General features: G+C 40.3%; 1 protein-coding gene across 1 annotated transcript in view; it reads left to right on the forward strand.

Moving 5' to 3' along the window:
* The window catches only part of LOC136858667 (serine-rich adhesin for platelets), a 500,703-nt gene that overhangs the window by 339,032 nt on the left and 143,857 nt on the right, over nt 1–17,814 (forward strand). Inside the window, exons 8-9 of the mRNA XM_067138381.2 lie at nt 13,778–13,948; nt 16,008–16,206. Of these exons, the coding sequence (XP_066994482.2) occupies nt 13,778–13,948; nt 16,008–16,206 (370 nt within the window). The remainder of the gene's footprint in view (nt 1–13,777; nt 13,949–16,007; nt 16,207–17,814) is intronic.

Below are 17,814 nucleotides of genomic sequence, written 5' to 3' on the forward strand. Positions count from 1 at the left end.
ACACCCAGATCCCCAGCCAGAGGAATCAACTAGACACGGATAAAATCCCTGACTCGACTAGAATTCGAACCCTGGACCTTGTAAACTAAAGGCCAATATGCTGACCAATCAGTCAACTATCCAGAATTATAATTACCTTGAGAATGTAGATACAGTAGTATATTATGTATTGTTTATGTAGATTTTGTGGTGTCTTTAAACTTTCAATTATATATTTAAAAAAGGAAGAATTGATTTTTAAAGTTTCCCCTGAATTGATCAGATGTATTACTAACAGGACATCTGACGACCATTCCAGATAATCACGAATGTCTGGAATTGTATTATATTTATTGAACGAATCAATGATTTCCCGTAAACGGATTGCGACAACGGACGAAGTATAGTGTATCAGGATACAGACATGTGTACGTATGTTACAGAAATATAGCGGTAATATGGTTTTTAAATTATGGAGGTCCGAACGAATGAGATCTCAGAATGTGTACAGATCCACGTATGGTGGTGGTAACTATGCTTTAATGCTGTTCATAGACAGCTCGAACTTCTTCCAGAATTCCATAAACAAGCCAAGTAGTGTACCATGAGCACCAATCATTAGACCGAGAAATGTTCAGCTTCTGAAGGTGGACTTCATGTTATCGCACAAAATAATGAATACCGTTCAGTTATATAAGAGTTTCCGACAACTTCTGAACAGGGATAAGTTCAACATCCTGCAACCTTTAATCCCCTCCTTATTCAATATAGTTGGAATTCTTCGTCATCAGGATAGACCGCCCAGTGAGTTATAATACAACCTATTGCTGACATGGTGCTCGAATCGGATGGTCGGATCAATAATGAAGCCTTTCTTGTCATTGTCTTTAAAGGCAATTATGTCAGTTCGTCTCAAGAATCTCCCTCTGTTTCTTTAGTCGTTGAGCTCATGCCTCAACGTTATGATCACATACGTTAGCTCACGATTATGAGATAGTAGACTACTACTACTACTAAAAATGTTTTCATTCCTCCCCTGAGGGGGGAGGCTGGCCTCTTAGACGGTGACGCAGTCTCTCAGGCCGGGAGATTTGATACGGTGAAGGAGATGCTCGGAGAAGGTGACGGCGTGGGCGGCCATGGCCTATACTAGGAACTGTCCCGGCATTCGCCTTAGTGCAGGAGAATGGAAAACCACGAAAAACCATTCTCAGGACAGCTGACGGCTGGGGCCAGACGTGAGATCCAGTCCTCTCCCGTCTCTCGGATGCAGAGGCGCAGAGCCACGTTAGAGCCGTGGCCACCCCTCCTCTGCTCAGTTGGCCGGTCAGAGTGCAGAGCTGTTGGACTACGGACCAGCCATGGCCACTTATGGGCCGAGACCCACTCTGCATCTACCGACCATATGCCTACATAATTTTCGACCTTCTCTCTTCCGTACAGAGTATCTAAGAAGCAAGGGAGTGATTTCTTGCACTTCGGCAATACACTTTTGGCCGATATTTTCCAAGACGTTTTTTAATTCACATTTACTTCGACAATGACCTTTTCCAAGATGACACTTTTCTGCCGAAATACGTGGCCGAAGAACTGTCAAATCTTCTGATCCATCATCATTTCTTCTCTGTTCCCAGTTTTTGATTACAGAATCATTCGTCTTTTTCTCCGTCCGTGCAATCCGAGGGATTCATTTCCAGCACCACATTTCAAAGACATTTATACGATGTTTCTCTCTTGCCTTGATTGTCGAAGTTTCACAGCCACATAAAAATATAGAGAAAACTTAGATTAAAACAGGACGCTGCTTTGTGGTTCGTGTAATTGCTCTATAACTTTATACCTTACAAATGTTTCCATTGCAGTGCGCACAAAGGCAATTCTATTCTTGAAATCAATCAATCAATCAATCAATCAATCAATCAATCAATCAATCAATCAATCAATCAATCAATCAATCAATCAATCAATCAATCAATCAATCAATCAATCAATCAATCAATCAATCAATCAATCAATCAATCAATCAATCAATCAATCAATCAATCAATCAATCAATCAATCAATCAATCAATCAATCAATCAATCAATCAATCACCACTGATCTGCATTTAAGGCAGTCGCCCAGGTGGCAGATTCCCTATCAGTTGTTTACCTATGCTTTCCTTAAATTATTTCAAAGAAGTGGAAATTGAGACAAATGAAACAGTTTTGTGATATTTATATTTCATAATGTTCGTGACTTTTCTTTTCCTGCCAGGCATTTTTGTGCGATTGACCTGTCTAAGGCATTTGATAGGGTAGATCATGGGAGATTATTGGCAAAAATGAGTGCACTCTGTTTCTAGAAAATAGAACTCAGAGAATTAGAGTAGGGGAAGCTTTATCTGTCCCTGTAATAATTAAGAGGGCAATTTCTCAAGGCAGTATTATCGGACCTTTAAGTTTTCTTATATATATCAGTGATATGTGTAAGGAAGTGGAATCAGAGATAAGGCTTTTTTCAGATGATGTTATTCTGTACAGAGTAATAAACAAGTTACAAAATTGTGAGCAACTGCAAAATGACCTCGATAATGTTGTGAGATGGACAGTTGGTAATGGTATGATGATAAACGGGGGTAAAAGTCAGGTTGTGAATTTCACAAATAGGATAAGTCCTCTCAGTTTTAATTACTGCGTCGATGGGGTGAAAGTTCCCTTTGAGGATCGTTGTAAATACCTAGGTATTAATATAAGGAAAGATCTTTATTGCGGTAATCACATAAATATGATTGTAAATAAAGGGTACAGATCTCTGCACATGGTTATGAGAGTATTTAGGGGTTGTAGTGAGGATGTCAAGGAGAGGGCATATAAGTCTCTGGTAAGACCCCAACTAGAGTATGGTTCCAGTGTGTGGGACCCTCACCAGGATTACTTGATTCAGGAACTGGAAAAAATCCAAAGAAAAGCAGCTCGATTTGTTCTGGGCGATTTCCAACAAAAGAGTAGCGTTACAAAATTGTTGCTAAGTTCGGGCTGGGAAGACTTGGGTGAAAGGAAACAAGCTGCTCGACTAAGTGGTATGTTCCGAGCTGTCAGTGGAGAGATGGCGTGGGAGGACATCAGTAGACGAATCAGTTTGAGTGGTGTCTTTAAAAGTAGAAAAGATCACAATATGAAGATAAAGTTGGAATTCAAGAGGACAAATTGGGGCAAATATTCGTTTAAAGGAAGAGAGATGTTCAATAAATTTCCAGTTTCTTTGAAATCATTTAAGAAAAGGCTAGGAAAACAACAGATAGGGAATCTGCCATCTGGGCGACTGCCCTAAATGCAGATCAGTATTGATTGATTGATTGATTGATTGATTGATTAATTAATTGATTGATTGATTGATTGCTTGATTGATTGATTGATTGATTGATTGATTGATTGATTGATTGATTGATTGATTGATTGATTGATTGATTGATTGATTGATTGATTGATTGACTGATTGATTGATTTATTTGTTAAATCCTATGATTTTGTAGTTCTGAAATATGAAGAACAAGGTAGACCATAATGATCGTTGTAATAATCTGTAAGTTGATTTACTGAAACTGTTCATAAATGTAAAAATATCGACTTTATATCGTCTTTCTTAATATTTCTGCCATTAATGTACATAAACTGAAGTCAAAAGACACTACGAATTTTACCAAACAAACAAAACACGCTTAGTTTACTATCGGCATTCTCAGGCTAATTCTGGTGATAAATTAACACCTAATTTGCAAATAGTAAAACCGAACTTATTGCACTTTTAGAACGCGTTGAGAAATAGAGACGAGGTCTAGGCCTGGAGATCAAGCGCAGCAAGACAAAGGTGATGATAAAAGCAATAAGTTATAACTCCTGGGCGGTTTAAATATATACAGATTGTGCATGATTTTATTTATTTAGGCTCATTGCCTAGCGATGCGGGAAGTTCAGACAAGGAGGTACTTGCTTTTTAGCCCTTCCTTGGACCTTCGATTCATGGAGTCCACCACACGTTCTCATATTACCTTTGGAATATTGTTCCAAGCTTTCTGGAATTCTAGCTAAAACTGATATTTATTTGTAAGTTTCTCCATCGGTATAGCTTTCTTCACTTCCCTTCCATAGATCTTCAATGGTGTTTAAGTCAGGCGACTGTGCCGACCAAGGCATAACAGACACCTGGGTGTCTTCAAACAGTTTCTTTACCAATTTGGAGGAGTGCCTAGGATCGTTATCTTGCTGGATAAAAGAAAGCATGTTTTGCCTCGTATATATTAGCTGGTTTCGTGTAGAGTGTTTCTATAAAGCTCTTATATCAATACGTCTTTAATCGTAAATAAGGATAAAGAATCTCCATACCATGATATTTCCACCTCTAAATTTAACTGTCTTATTTGTGCATTTGAGGTCGTATTCGTCAGTTTTAGGTCTTCTTATCAGATCTCGTCAGATCCAAATAAATTGAACTTCGATTCATCACTCCAACTAAACTAAAAGTGGGAGAATTAGCTGCGTTCTTATTGTTTCTGTAACAACTGTGTGTATAAGGAAGATTTCATATAAGAGTTAAAGCATAAAAAAGGTAAAAACTATGCTTGTAATTTTTCGTTTCTTACTGTTTGTATCGTGAAACTGGGAACCTGCAGTCTTGCTTAGAATCTGAGCCACAGGAATGTGAGTTTTAATTTCAAAATCACACGTTTATTTTCTAGGATTTGGTCCGTGGTGAGGAGTTAGTGGTAATGCCACTCGGTTATTATACCCATGAATATGAAGGCATGTTCTACCTTATGTGAATATAACATTCTGAATTGCGCAGATTTAGAAAGACATTACTCACAGACATTGTTTCAAAACGTATTTTCATCATCAGCAACCTTGCTGGAAGCAGAAATTCTCGCAGGATCACAATCACGTTAAAAATTTCCATGAGGAAATCTGCTATAAAAATAAATAGGAACAAAATGTTCAGGTAATTTATCAGAATCATGGGTCTGTTGCATAATATTAGCTACTTTTCAGGGCCTACAGAATTATATTTTCCTTCATTTAACAGTTAATACTCCCCGTTGCGTTCAGTCGCTTTTCACCACGCGTTAAATTATGTCAGTTCACTGGCGGTATCGCAATGATTGATCTCATTGCTTTCTTAATTTTTGAAGTTACCGCACGGTACTGCTACTGCTGAGACTGGTCCATTCCGAGTATGATAGGCCTTTACTACTGTTTACCTATATAATTCAAATTCATATCAATACATGGATTTCCAATTGCCGTCCCAGTGTGCGTGAATAGGGTGGCTTCAAGAGTACCAGATCAAGCGCCGACTGGCTGTTGTCGGTCACATTACTGCGACGTCACAGGGCGGGAGATTTGAAAAGTATGAGCGTGAGTTGGGTGTGACACTACATGGCGGGCAATTTGAAGAGTAGGGTGATTGACTACCTGTGTAAGTTTAATATAACAGGCGTAACCTTACAAGCTTAGATTCGATCCCAGACTTAATCTCATAATGCTGCTAATGTCTCTCCGATGAGTAAGTCCTCCATATGTGATGGACAGCGGATGATGGTATGATGGTAAGCGGGATGGGAAATCAAGTTGTAAGTTTCAAAAAGAGGGAAAGACCTCTCAATTTGAATTACTGTGTTGATGGGTTGATACTACCCCATGGGATCACTTTACTGTAAGCACATAGGTCTACACTAATATTATAAAGAAGAAAAGTTTGTATATTTGTTTGTAACGGATAGACTCAAAAACTACTGAACCGATTTTAAAAATCACTTCACCTATAGAAAGCTACATTGCCAGGGAGTAACATGGGCTGTATTTTATTTTCAAAACAATTCGAGGGGGGGGGCGACGGGGGTAGATATAAAAACATAAAAATACTAGGCTAATATAAGCGAAATCGAATTTGTCGTACAAGGACGAGACAAAGCTCATTTTAAGCCCTTTGATGCAAAGAACAAAACCCGGTGAGCCCTACGGGCCAGAAAACCATGTTTTAAGGCAATAAAACCAACCGTTATGGAGATATTGGCACCACACTACCCCTGCTCTTGGAATCGGATAAAAGAAATCAACTACCGTAACCATGGCAACGTCGGCTACAGGATTCTAGAGCAGCGAGATTATGCATGTACGTTTGGGCAGAGCTGCCAACCGAAATTGGTACATATATGACTTACTATCTGAAAAAAGTATGCTCTTGTGTAAGACACTCATAGGACTCCTTTGGGCGGGGATAGAAAGGGGGTGAAATATAAAAATAATATATATATGTTTATAAATGTCATTGTTTGTTTGTATGTATTACATCTCCTCCTAAACCACTGGAGCGATTTGAACCAAATTAGGTACACTTATGACTTAGTATCAGGAGACAAACCGTGTTGGGGTAAGACATCCCTAGCACCATTATGGCAGGAGGCGAGGGGGGTAAGTTATAAAAATAATCTAGAATAGTATCGAATCCATAGTTTTCTTGGTCGTGGTAGTGACACTTTTTTTTGAAGTTCATGTTCAGCCCCCTTTTGGGGTGGGGGTGATTGAGGGGGTGAGATATAAAAATAATCGAAAATAGTGTCGAATCTACAGTTTTCGGGGTCATTGAGATGAATGGTTACAATCCAGATCTTTTTATCTCTTACGGGTGGGGGGCGAGAGGGGACAATCTCATTGATAGTTGAAATCCTGTATATCGTATCTATAGTGCGACGGCTAAATACATATATTTACCATTTATTAATTTTTGACAGGATTAAATACTTCCCAGTCGATTCGAGCTTCCACAAGGACAAAGTTTTACTCGAAAATTAAATAAACTAAAACTTGAAATCAAACACATCTAAATAATTCTAAAACTACATAATAGATCGAAACAATCGATCTGCAAGTCAAAAAGGAATTTTATAAAAGTTCACTTCACACATAACTAACTGGTAATACAAATCTTAAAGGTAAACATTTAGAAACTATCCGAGCACCGCCGGGAATTACAGTTAGTGTTATATAAGGAAAGATCTTCATTGGGGTATATCGCATTAACACGGTTGTAAAGAAAGGATAGAGATTTCTTAACTTCGCTATGAGACTATTTAGGGGGTGTAGTAGGGATGTAAACGAAAAGGCGTATACGCCCCTGGTAAGACCTAAATTGGAGTATGGTTCCAGTGTATAGAACCTACACCAGTATTACTTGATACGAGAACTGGAAAAATCCAAAGAAAAAGGAGAACGATTTGCGATTAGAAAAGGTAGTGTTACGAAAATGTTGAAAATTCTGAGCTGAGAAGGTTCTGGAGTAAGAAGACGAGCTGCTTGACTAAGTGGTATGTAATACCAATATAATCGTCCGTTATTGGACATTATAAATTTTCCAGCTAACTCATTCTTGGTTGCCTGCGTTTCGCCCTCATGTGCTAAGTTGGGCTCATCAGCTGGTCCTTAGCACACCTACCAAGACGCAAGGCTAGTGCATACCATGGAAGCCACTGTATAGGCCACTTGAAGCCACCAGCAGTGCCAATGCACTATGACAGACTATGTCCCACTTCCAAAAATTGATGAATGCCTGGCCATCAGATTATATAGATGTTGATTCCCTATGGGACAGTAAAGTGATTCCCTATGGGAATCAACATCTATATCATAAGTGGTATGTTCCGAGCTGTAAGTGGCCTGAACAAAGAGCCAGACGTCATGCACAGCATCAAAAAGAAGAAACTTGAGTAATTTGGCCATGTCATTCGAAATGATAAATATAGACTCTTTTAGCTTACCTTACAGTGAAAAATTGAAGAAAGGAGAAGTAGGGGAAGAAGGAGAATATCTGGGCTACGTAATCTATGAGAATGGTATGAGCTCAGTACCCCCCACTCTTTTCCGAGTTGCTGAGAACAAGAATCAGATCGCCCTGATGACAGCCGACATCCAATGAGGATATGGTACGAGAAGAAGAAGAAGAAGAAGAAGAAGAAGAAGAAGAAGAAGAAATGTTTGATTAATTTCCAAGTTTATTGAAAACATTTAAGAATAGGCTAGGTAAACAATTGATATGGAATCTGCCACCTGGGTGACAATCCTATGATGACCGACTGTGTGAACATTTTTCATTGATTACATTAAGTGGTTTAATTAATTTTAATGTTATGAATGCCGTAAGTATAGAAAAGATAGCATTAGTGCTTATAACTTCTCTTGAAGAATAAATTAGGCCATAGCTGAAGGAAAATAAGGTAAGTTGCATGTCACTTGTTTGTTTCGTTTTTACAAATTAACTCCGTTATTGTATATGTATTATACTTTCTAAAATTTCCTTGACTTTTGCTAGAAACTCTAAGTGGTGATTAAATGAAGCATGGTTGCATGACTGAACTATCTCTGAAGTCTGATTATAAAAGCGCATGTTAAAATAAGCCTACCATTTCAATTATAGTTGCCACAGAATTTACAGGCAAGAACGAACTTGACTTACATTTTGTTTGAATATGCGATTATCACCTTATCTGTTTAATATCTTCATAGAATTCAATATTAGAACGGTAAAAGAAAAACCAAAGGGATAAATTTTAATTGTAAACAAATTCATAGTATTCGCTTTCAGAGGACATTGCATTAATAGCTGATTCAGAGCACAAAATGACTAAGATGCTCGGTATACTAAACAACAGTTTAGAGAAGTTTAGGCTAAAAATAAACACAAAAGGAAACGAAAATGATAGTCGTTCAAAAGAAGAAGACTGAATTGAACACAAACGTATTAGGCTGTGAAAAAATATATCAGGTTAAAGAATTTTGTTATCCGGGTAGTGTTATTACCAATGATAATCAGTGCCTGACAGAAGTCAAAAAAATAATTGCTATGGCAAATCAAGTGTTTCAAAGCAGGGAAAATCTATTGTTAAATAAGCACATAGGAATTGAAACCAGGAAGAAATATGTTAAAGCCTTTATTTGGAGTGTGCTAACTTACGGTTGTGAGACCTGAACTTTGGAAAAACAAGCACAATCAAGACTAGAAGCTGCGGAAATGTGGTTCTGGAGAAGACTGACAGAGACGAGTTGGACAGGAAAAAAAGACTAATATCCAAATCTTGAATGACGTTGATGAGAAGCGGATCTTAATTTATTCAATAGAGCGGAGGAAAGCTAAATTTCTTGGACACGTCCTACGACATGACACCTTTCTCCAGAATGTCTTCGAAGGAAAGGTCCTAGGGAAGAAGTCGAGAGGAAGAGCACGTCTCTCATACCTTAGGAACATAATAACTCAGCTGGATTTTGCTTGCTATGTCACGATGAAAAGGATTGCTGAAGATCGTGGGATGTGGCTGCAGCGCCAAAGCTTAGCCTTTAGATAATAGATAGATAGATAGACCCACTCATACTATACTACATGAATCGATCAAGTTTAAATGAAACTCTCTACAGAGACCACTCGGTGTTTATCAAAACAGACACAGCATTATTTTTCTACTTCTACATAGGCTCCACTCATATTTAAAAGGATAGAGTGGTAAAATTTCGATATAAATACAAATCCGATCAAACTTAGAAAACCCACTATATTTCATTCTTCATTGTTAGTACAACTTACAGTGGTCGGCTGTGGGAATAATGAAGCAGCTCCTTTGTGTATGTGAAAATTAATTTCTATTAGTTCCCAAGAAATTGTCGATTTTACATTGCTTCCTTGTACTTCATGTTGTTATAAGATTGAAGCTGTTTTAGCTAAGCTCTGGGACCATTCATTGAAGTGTAAAGTGCTATTTATAATAAAGCCATATGTCTACAATCCTCAAGATGAGAGTATGATACTGCAAGTATTTTCTCTTGTATTTCTCGGTAACTAGTTTATGCATCTATTGTTAAAGTACTTCTATCCGATGAAATGGAACATTTTCGATCAGAGATGTTTGTATTTTTCTCACTGCAGATGCCGCACCGAACGTTAGAGAAGAAAGTTTATATGAAAGGGTCATTTATGCACCTTCATTGACCTTCTGTCATTTAATCATCGAAGAAACAATAACCTTGCTTAAAATTCACGAGACTCCTTCAGTCAACCCAAAATGAATCATCATCTTGTCGCCGAATGTAATGGACGGCTGCAATTCGGCACTAATTCATCAACAGGTAATTCAACAATTATGGAAAATGCTTTAATTTCAGCTTTCAATGCTACAAGCGCTGTATCACCCGACAATTCTATGAAAAGAAATCCACCCCAAAAATATGAAAGTTAATATCTTCATCTCCTTTAACATCAGATCAGCATTTTCAGATTGTTAGGTTCAAAAATCACTCTTTAAGAATGGCAATAGCGCAAATAAGTCAAAAGATACCCGGCATGTCAAGCACAAAAAATCTTGAAGATGATAAATCTCAACGAGAGCATTCGAAAGACAACAGTGCGGACTTTGTCATTTGGATTATAACTGTGTGAATAAAGTGATATAAGGACTGAGGATTCAATTCTAGGACTGCATTGAATTTGGCGACTTTGAATTTAAAAAATATTGTCAGAAGCTAAGAGACTGTGAAATAACAACCTGGTGTCACTGCATTAGAAAAGTAGAACCCTATAAACACACCATAAATTGGTATCCTTCAAGACGGATATCAATAGAGACGGCAACTAATGCCACAGGAATCGGAAGCTGTGATGGCTAGATCTTTCGATGAGAATGTCTGCGAGTGGTACCACTGTGAGAAGGAAACAGTGACTCATGTATTAGTATGTTAATGGCTGATTAATATACTGAGGAACTATGAGCACTGCCGTACAATAATTACATCTTTAATTTATTGGAGATGAAATTTTGAGGAACGGTTGTACCGTTTATGAACAAGTTAACAGTGTTTCATCAGTGTCAGATGAATGCGAACATCCATAAATGCTTCGGAGAACTGTAATTAATGTGATGAAATATTTTTTTAGACTGAGAATCATAAGGATGAAGAAATGGTGTGCCGTCGAGGAAATTTACTTCTATAGTTTTACGATCCTCTTCTACGGGATGAGCAGAAGACGAATTGCTCGTGCTCGTGAAAGGTCCATTTCAGCTGCGATGCTGGTCAAGGCTACGGCCAACAGGCCGGAAATATCGAGCTTCATGGGAAATGTGAGTGCATTATGTCTGGGCTGAACACCTGCTTAAACACCACGGTACAGTAATGTGTTATGAAACTTATGGCGAATAATAAGCATTTTATTCCATTACGAGCGTTTATTTCCGATTCGTGTGTGTGTACACATTCGGCTCGTGTTTTCAGGATATTATTTTCCGGGAAAAGGCGAAATGAAATTTCCCCTTGTAAAAATCAAATGTACTGAACTCTTCAGATGGTGTGTAAGTCTCTGGTTATACTCCAGTTAGAGCATGGTTCCGGTCTATGGGACCCCACACCAGAATTACATGATACGAGAATTGGAAAAATATCGAAAGGAAAACTGCACGATTCCTTGTGTGTTGATTTTTAAAAAAAATGGGTGTTTCAAAAATGTTGAAAACTTTGGGCTGGGAAGACTTGGGAGACGAGCTTTCAGTGGAGAGATAGCGTGGAATTACATTAGTAGACGAAGAAGCTTGAGGTGAGCTTTTAAATGTAGGAAAGATCTAATATGAAAAAAATTGTAATTGAAGAGGACAAATTAGGGCATATACACTGGCGGAAAATAATTACCAAACACCAAGAAGGGGTCGTGCTCGATTAACAAACGTTGGTATGCGTGTTTATACATCTGAAAGATGACGTTAATTCAAATTTCCCGCAAATCGCATTAGCGTGCGCCTGTAGCGGTCCCATGCCGTTGCATATCAGGGTTGCTTTAAATAACTTACTGTGCGAGAGATTTAGTTACTTATGAGATTGGACGGAGTGGCTGTTAGTGAGTCAAGAATGCCTTTACGACGACGAAGAGGCCGGTATCAACAGCTTACTGAGGTTGAACGAGGCCGTATAATAGGGCTACGTGATGATGGACTTTTCTTCCGCTCTATTGCACAGCGACTTGGTAGGAATGTCTCCACTGTGCACGCATGCTGGCAGCAGTGGTCACGAGAAGGTACGCTCGCAAGAAGACCGGGCTCCGAACGTCCCCGTGGCTCCACCGAGAGGATGATGATGATGCTTGTTGTTTAAAGGGGCCTAACATCGAAGGTCATCGGCCCACCACCGAGAGGAGAGGACCGCCGTATTCGGCGTGCGGATGTGTCGCAGCGGACTGCGTCTGCAGTAACAATTCGAGCGGCAGTTGGCACCACAGTGACGCAACGAACTGTTCGAAATCGGTTGCTTGAAGGACAGCTCCGAGCCAGACGCCCTGCGGCATGCATTCCACTTACCCCAAACCACCGCCGTCTGCGATTTGAGTGGTGTCAAGCGAGAGCTCATTGGAGGATGGAGTGGAATTCCGTTGTGTTTTCCGTTGAAAGCCTGTTCTGCCTCAGTACCAGTGATAGCTGTGTGTTGGTTAGAAGAGGTGGCAGAATAACACCAACAGTATCCCCTGCCTGTCGTAAAAGGCGACTAATAGGGGCTCAAGGGGCTCTGAACTTGGGAGAGTGGGTTGGTCACCACGAGGCCCTTAGCTGAGTCCTGTCATTACTTCCACTTACTTGTGTCAGGCTTCTCACTTTCGTCTATCCTATCCGACCTCCCTTGGTCAAGTCTTGTTCTTTTCCGACTCCGACGGTATTAGAGCACTCGAGGCCTACGGAGTCTTCCATTTTCACGCCCTTCTTGGCCCTTGTCTTTCTTTAGCCGATGCATTCATTTTTCGAAGTGTCTGATCCCTTCCATTATTTTTCCTCTGATTAGTGCTAGGATGGTTGCCTACTTGTACTCTCTCTTAAAACAGTAATCACCACCACAACTGAGCGCCTGCATTCCGCCTGTGTGCGGCGTCGACTCACTGGACCTACACCGGGAGGTCTGGACTCCTATGATAGCAGGAGCACTCTCGTGGTTATTCCACGTACCCTGACTGCAGATGTCCATCTGGTGATTCGACCTGTTGTGCTGTAATTCATGAACAGCATTCCCGGGGGTGTTTTCCAGCAGCATAATGCACGCTCCATGCCGCGGTTGTAACCCAATGTGTTCTACAGAGTGTCGACATTTTGCCTTGGCCTGCTCGATAACGCGATCCGTCCCAATCGAGCACGTGTGGGAAGTCATTGGACGACAACTCCAGTGTCATGCACAACTGGCATTAACCGTCTCTCTATTGATAGACGAAGTGCAACAGGCATGCAACTCCATCGCACAAGCTGACATCCGGCACCTGCACGACACAATGCATGCCTGCATGCAACAGTCAGGCGATTACACCGGTTTTTTAATGGACCAGTATGGCACATTTGCGATGGCGTTTCTCGCACGGATATTAACCTGTAATCTTGCACCTTTAATCAATTAAATATGTTACCTCGACAAATGTATTGCTAAAACTTCCGTATTCTACATTCCTTATTTCATGGTGTTTGGATTTTTTCCGCCAGTGTGTACATTTTATAGGAAGGGGATTAGGGACTGGAATAATTTATCAAGAAATAGTTTCGATACATGTCCAAGTACTTTGAAATCATTTAAGAAAAGACGAAGTAAGCAAGCTGATAGTGAATATGCCGTCTGGGTGACAGCCGTGCATGCAGCTCATTGTGATTCATTTAATTTATTTATTTATTGACCGATTAATTGATTGGTGTAATCATCCTTCTCTCTCAAGTGATATTAATATTCGGCTATTTATTGTGCACGATATTTTTCTATTCCACAGGAACACAGGATAATGGTGAAGGATTGGGCCTGTCTCGTTCCAAATCAGCCGGCAGTGTTACCAACATGTCTGGTGGAGGCACATCCTCCTCCACCATCACCCATCAGCCGTCCAGTCTCTCCCTCAACGACGTCGAGGTGCTGGGGCAGGTGGACTCAGCCAATATGGAAGGTTAGACGACTATATACATCAATTACCACTCGACATTCTACCGTCACTTCTACCTTCTTCTTTCCCTTCTTCTTTGCTAATCATATTATATTGGTAAGCACGCAACGCTCGAGTTCTGGACAGGAAGCTAATTGCAGGTATGTGTGAATGGTATTAAGACTTTAGATGTGAAGCTACCACGTTCCATTAACTTACTATTAAGTTATTTTTTTAGTTGAATGGCGTTTTTGTAAACATAAAATTGTCTTTACACTGAAGGTCATCTGAAAATTTGCGTCATGAAATTAGCGATATAAAATGTGTGATGTGATACTAACTAGCAACCGTGCAGATTGTGATGTGATGTATTGATGGATGACCATGTCTAAGAGACATGTTATCACAGAGGGGCGTTAGAGTACAGATGGTTGATGTGGTCTTGCAGGCTGAGAATTGTAGTATTGATGGATGGCCATGATTAAGAAGCAAAGAGACCTCCAGAGAAATGACTATTCCATTAATGGTAGTTTCATAGGCCCTCGGTCAGTTCTCCCTGTCCATGCGCTGAATCCTTCACTTGTCGACTGGGTCCCCCTTTGTGTGGGGGTGGTAGAATAACACCCATGGTAGTACTTCAAAGGATTGTACCTTTACTACGAGCACACTGTAATGTGCCAATTTTCAAATCTGATTTGCCTGACATTGTGCACATAGCAAACCAGAAACAACTTTCATTATATTAATGAAATCCTAGACGTGGCGCAACAAAACAATACAAATATCAAGAATGCCTTTTTGTATCGATGGTCTCGTGCGCACTGGAAAAAATGTATTTGCTTAATTCTAAAGTGCTTCACTTTAGGGCTTCGTGTTTTATTGGAAGCGTGGACAGGAATAGCCACCATTTTGCTCCCGAACGCTCGATAAGTGCATTGTACGTTCAAAGTAGGCAGAGATATATTATCCCTCGACATGAGTTAACTCCTTCATATGAGAAACTTCCATTTTCTTTCGTAAGTGGCACCAATTTCCAATTCGCTTGGCATTTTGTATCACGATCAATAAAGCTCAAGGGGAAACACTAGAACGTGCAGGTTTCAGCCATGTCATATGTTGCAACGTCAAGAATGCGGACGTTTGACGTCCTTAAAGTTGAAATACTGCACATTTTATTTTGCCAGTTGCTTTACGTCGCACCGAGATAGATAGGTCTTATGGCGAAAACAAAGTAATTGTACAAAGAATGTCATATATATATATATATATATATATAAATACTTCATTAAATATTTACCCCATTGACCGTCATGTTTTGACAGTTTTCGGATAGTTTTAAATAACAATCAATAGTGCACTCTAAATGTCACTAAGCGGAGCTGCCTGGCCTGGCGGTTCACTCGTGAGGGCGCAAGTTCGTCAGGAAACGACAAATTTAAGACACGGGATTTATCCACTTCCGGAGGTGCACATGGCCCTCAGGTTCAATCAGCTTACACCAAAAATGAGTACCAGGTTAATTCAACTGCCAAGGTGGAAGCCTTTGCCTTCCTTCCAGATTATTTTTAATGGTATTTGCTCATGGCGCGACCTCTGTAGAACTTTTGCCACTCCTTTCACCATATGAGAGGAAGCTGCATGTAAGTGGAATTGCGGAAGTGTAGTGTGTTGAATGTGAGGAAGGAACGTTAAGGACGACACAAACACCAAGTCCCCAGGCCAATGATATTAATAATTAACAATTAAAAACGCCTGGCCCGGCCGGGAATCGAACCCGGAACCGCCGGGTGACAGACAGACGCGTTGCCCCCTACACCGCGGGTCGGACTGAATGGAGCGTACTTTGCTTTGTTTGTTGACATAAACTAAGCCAATAACGAAAGTGGCTTTCAACGTAATAACAAAAGTAAATGTAGAACGCTCATTCACCGCACCTGGGAACCTGGAGCTGTTTCAAGATGAAGAAAAAAAGAAATTCTGAGAAATGGCTGATATCTTGGTATTATTTTGTTTGCTAGATGTATTGGGAATATCTGAGAAGAGACCAATCACATCTACTATTCTACTGTGTCTTATGTTCCAGAGACCCGTGCAACCTCCGAGCCTCGTCTGCATCCCTCCAGCTCAGGAGACCACGAGCCTGCAGCACTCATTGTCGACGTGGAGGACGTCATTGTAGAGACGGCGGCGCCCTTGGCCGCTTCTCCTGCCATCGAGACCCAGACACCGGTCTACTGCTATGCTCCTGATGAGGTTACGAGACTAATTGACTCTAGCGGAAGGTTTGTATTGGTCTATTGACATTTTACTGCCTTTTCTCCTTCTCCTTAATTACTTGTTTAGTTCACAATCAGTTTCAATTTAATCACTACTGATCTACATTTAGGGCTGTCGCCCAGGTGGCAGATTCCCTATCTGTTGTTTTTCTAGCCTTTTCTTAAATGATTCCAAAGAAATTGGAAATTTATTGAACATTTCCCTTGGTAAGTTATTTCAATCCCTAACTCCCCTTCCTATAAACGAATATTTTCCCCAATTTGTCCTCTTGAATTCCAACTTTATCTTCGGATTATGATCTTTCCTACTTTTAAAGACACCACTCAAACTTATTCGTATACTGATGTCATTCCACGCCATCTCTTCACTGACAGCTCGGAACATACCACTTAGTCGAGCAGCTCGTCATTCCAGCCCAAACTTTGCAACATTTTTGTAACGCTACTCTTTAGTTGGAAATCCCCCAGAACAAATGGAGCTACTTTTCTTTGGATTTTTTTTTCCAGTTCTTGAATCAAGTAATCCTAGTGAGGGTCCCATACAATGGAACCATACTCTAGTTGGGGTCTTACCAGAGACTTATATCCCCTCTCCTGTACATCTCTACTACAACCGTTAAATACCCTCATAACCATGTACAGAGATCTGTACCCTTTATTTGCAATCATATTTATGTGATTAACCCAATGAAGATCTTTCTTTATATTAACACCTAGGTATTTACAATGATCCACAAAAGGAAATTTCACCCCATCAACGCAGTATTTAAAACTGAGAGGACTTTTCCTATGCACTAAGAATACAGTGAGAATCACATTAGACTGATTTAACCCTTAAATACGCTATTTACCTTTTATTTGAAATATGATGGCTTTCATTCCAAAAGTAATACATTATTATCAGAAAAATATTTATTTATCTATTTCAATCAGTCAAAGTGTTAAGAGTTTCGAATGTTTTACGTACCTGTTTAGGCAAAGCTGCACGACTACTCTAGCTGCAGCCACATTTCACTCTTAAGGATGTCCTTCCTCACGAATTCTCTGAGGTAAACCACATTTGATTTGATCTTAACTGTTTAAAGTTTAGCTTCACTCGAGCTGGTTAGCAAGAAAATTATAAAATAAAAGATTCATTTCTAATACACTAGCGACCCTCAGCGTGTTTTTTGCAAGGTAGAAGTAAATGCAGTCCGCCTCTGTGGTGCAGTGGTTAGCGTGATTAGCTGCCACCCCCGGAGGTCCGGGTTCGATTCCCGGCTCTGCCACGAAATTTGAAAAGTGGTACGAGGACTGGAACTGGGTCCAGTCAGCCTAGGGAGGTCAACTGAGTAGAGGTGGGTTCGATTCCCATCTCAGCCATCCTGGAAGTGGTTTTCCGTGGTTTCCCACTTCTCCTCCAGGCAAATTCCGCGATGGTCCCTAACTTAAGGCCACGGCCGCTTCCTTCCCTCTTCCTTGTCTATCCCGTCCAATCTTCCCATCCCTCCACAAGGCCCCTGTTCAGCATAGCAGGTGAGGCCACCTGGATGAGGTATTGGTCACCCTCCCCAGTTGTATCCCCCGACCCAGAGTCTGAAGCTCCAGGACACTGCCCTTGAGGCGGTAGAGGTG

The sequence above is a fragment of the Anabrus simplex genome, chromosome 1, assembly GCF_040414725.1.
Source record: "Anabrus simplex isolate iqAnaSimp1 chromosome 1, ASM4041472v1, whole genome shotgun sequence".
Classification (NCBI taxonomy): domain Eukaryota; kingdom Metazoa; phylum Arthropoda; class Insecta; order Orthoptera; family Tettigoniidae; genus Anabrus; species Anabrus simplex.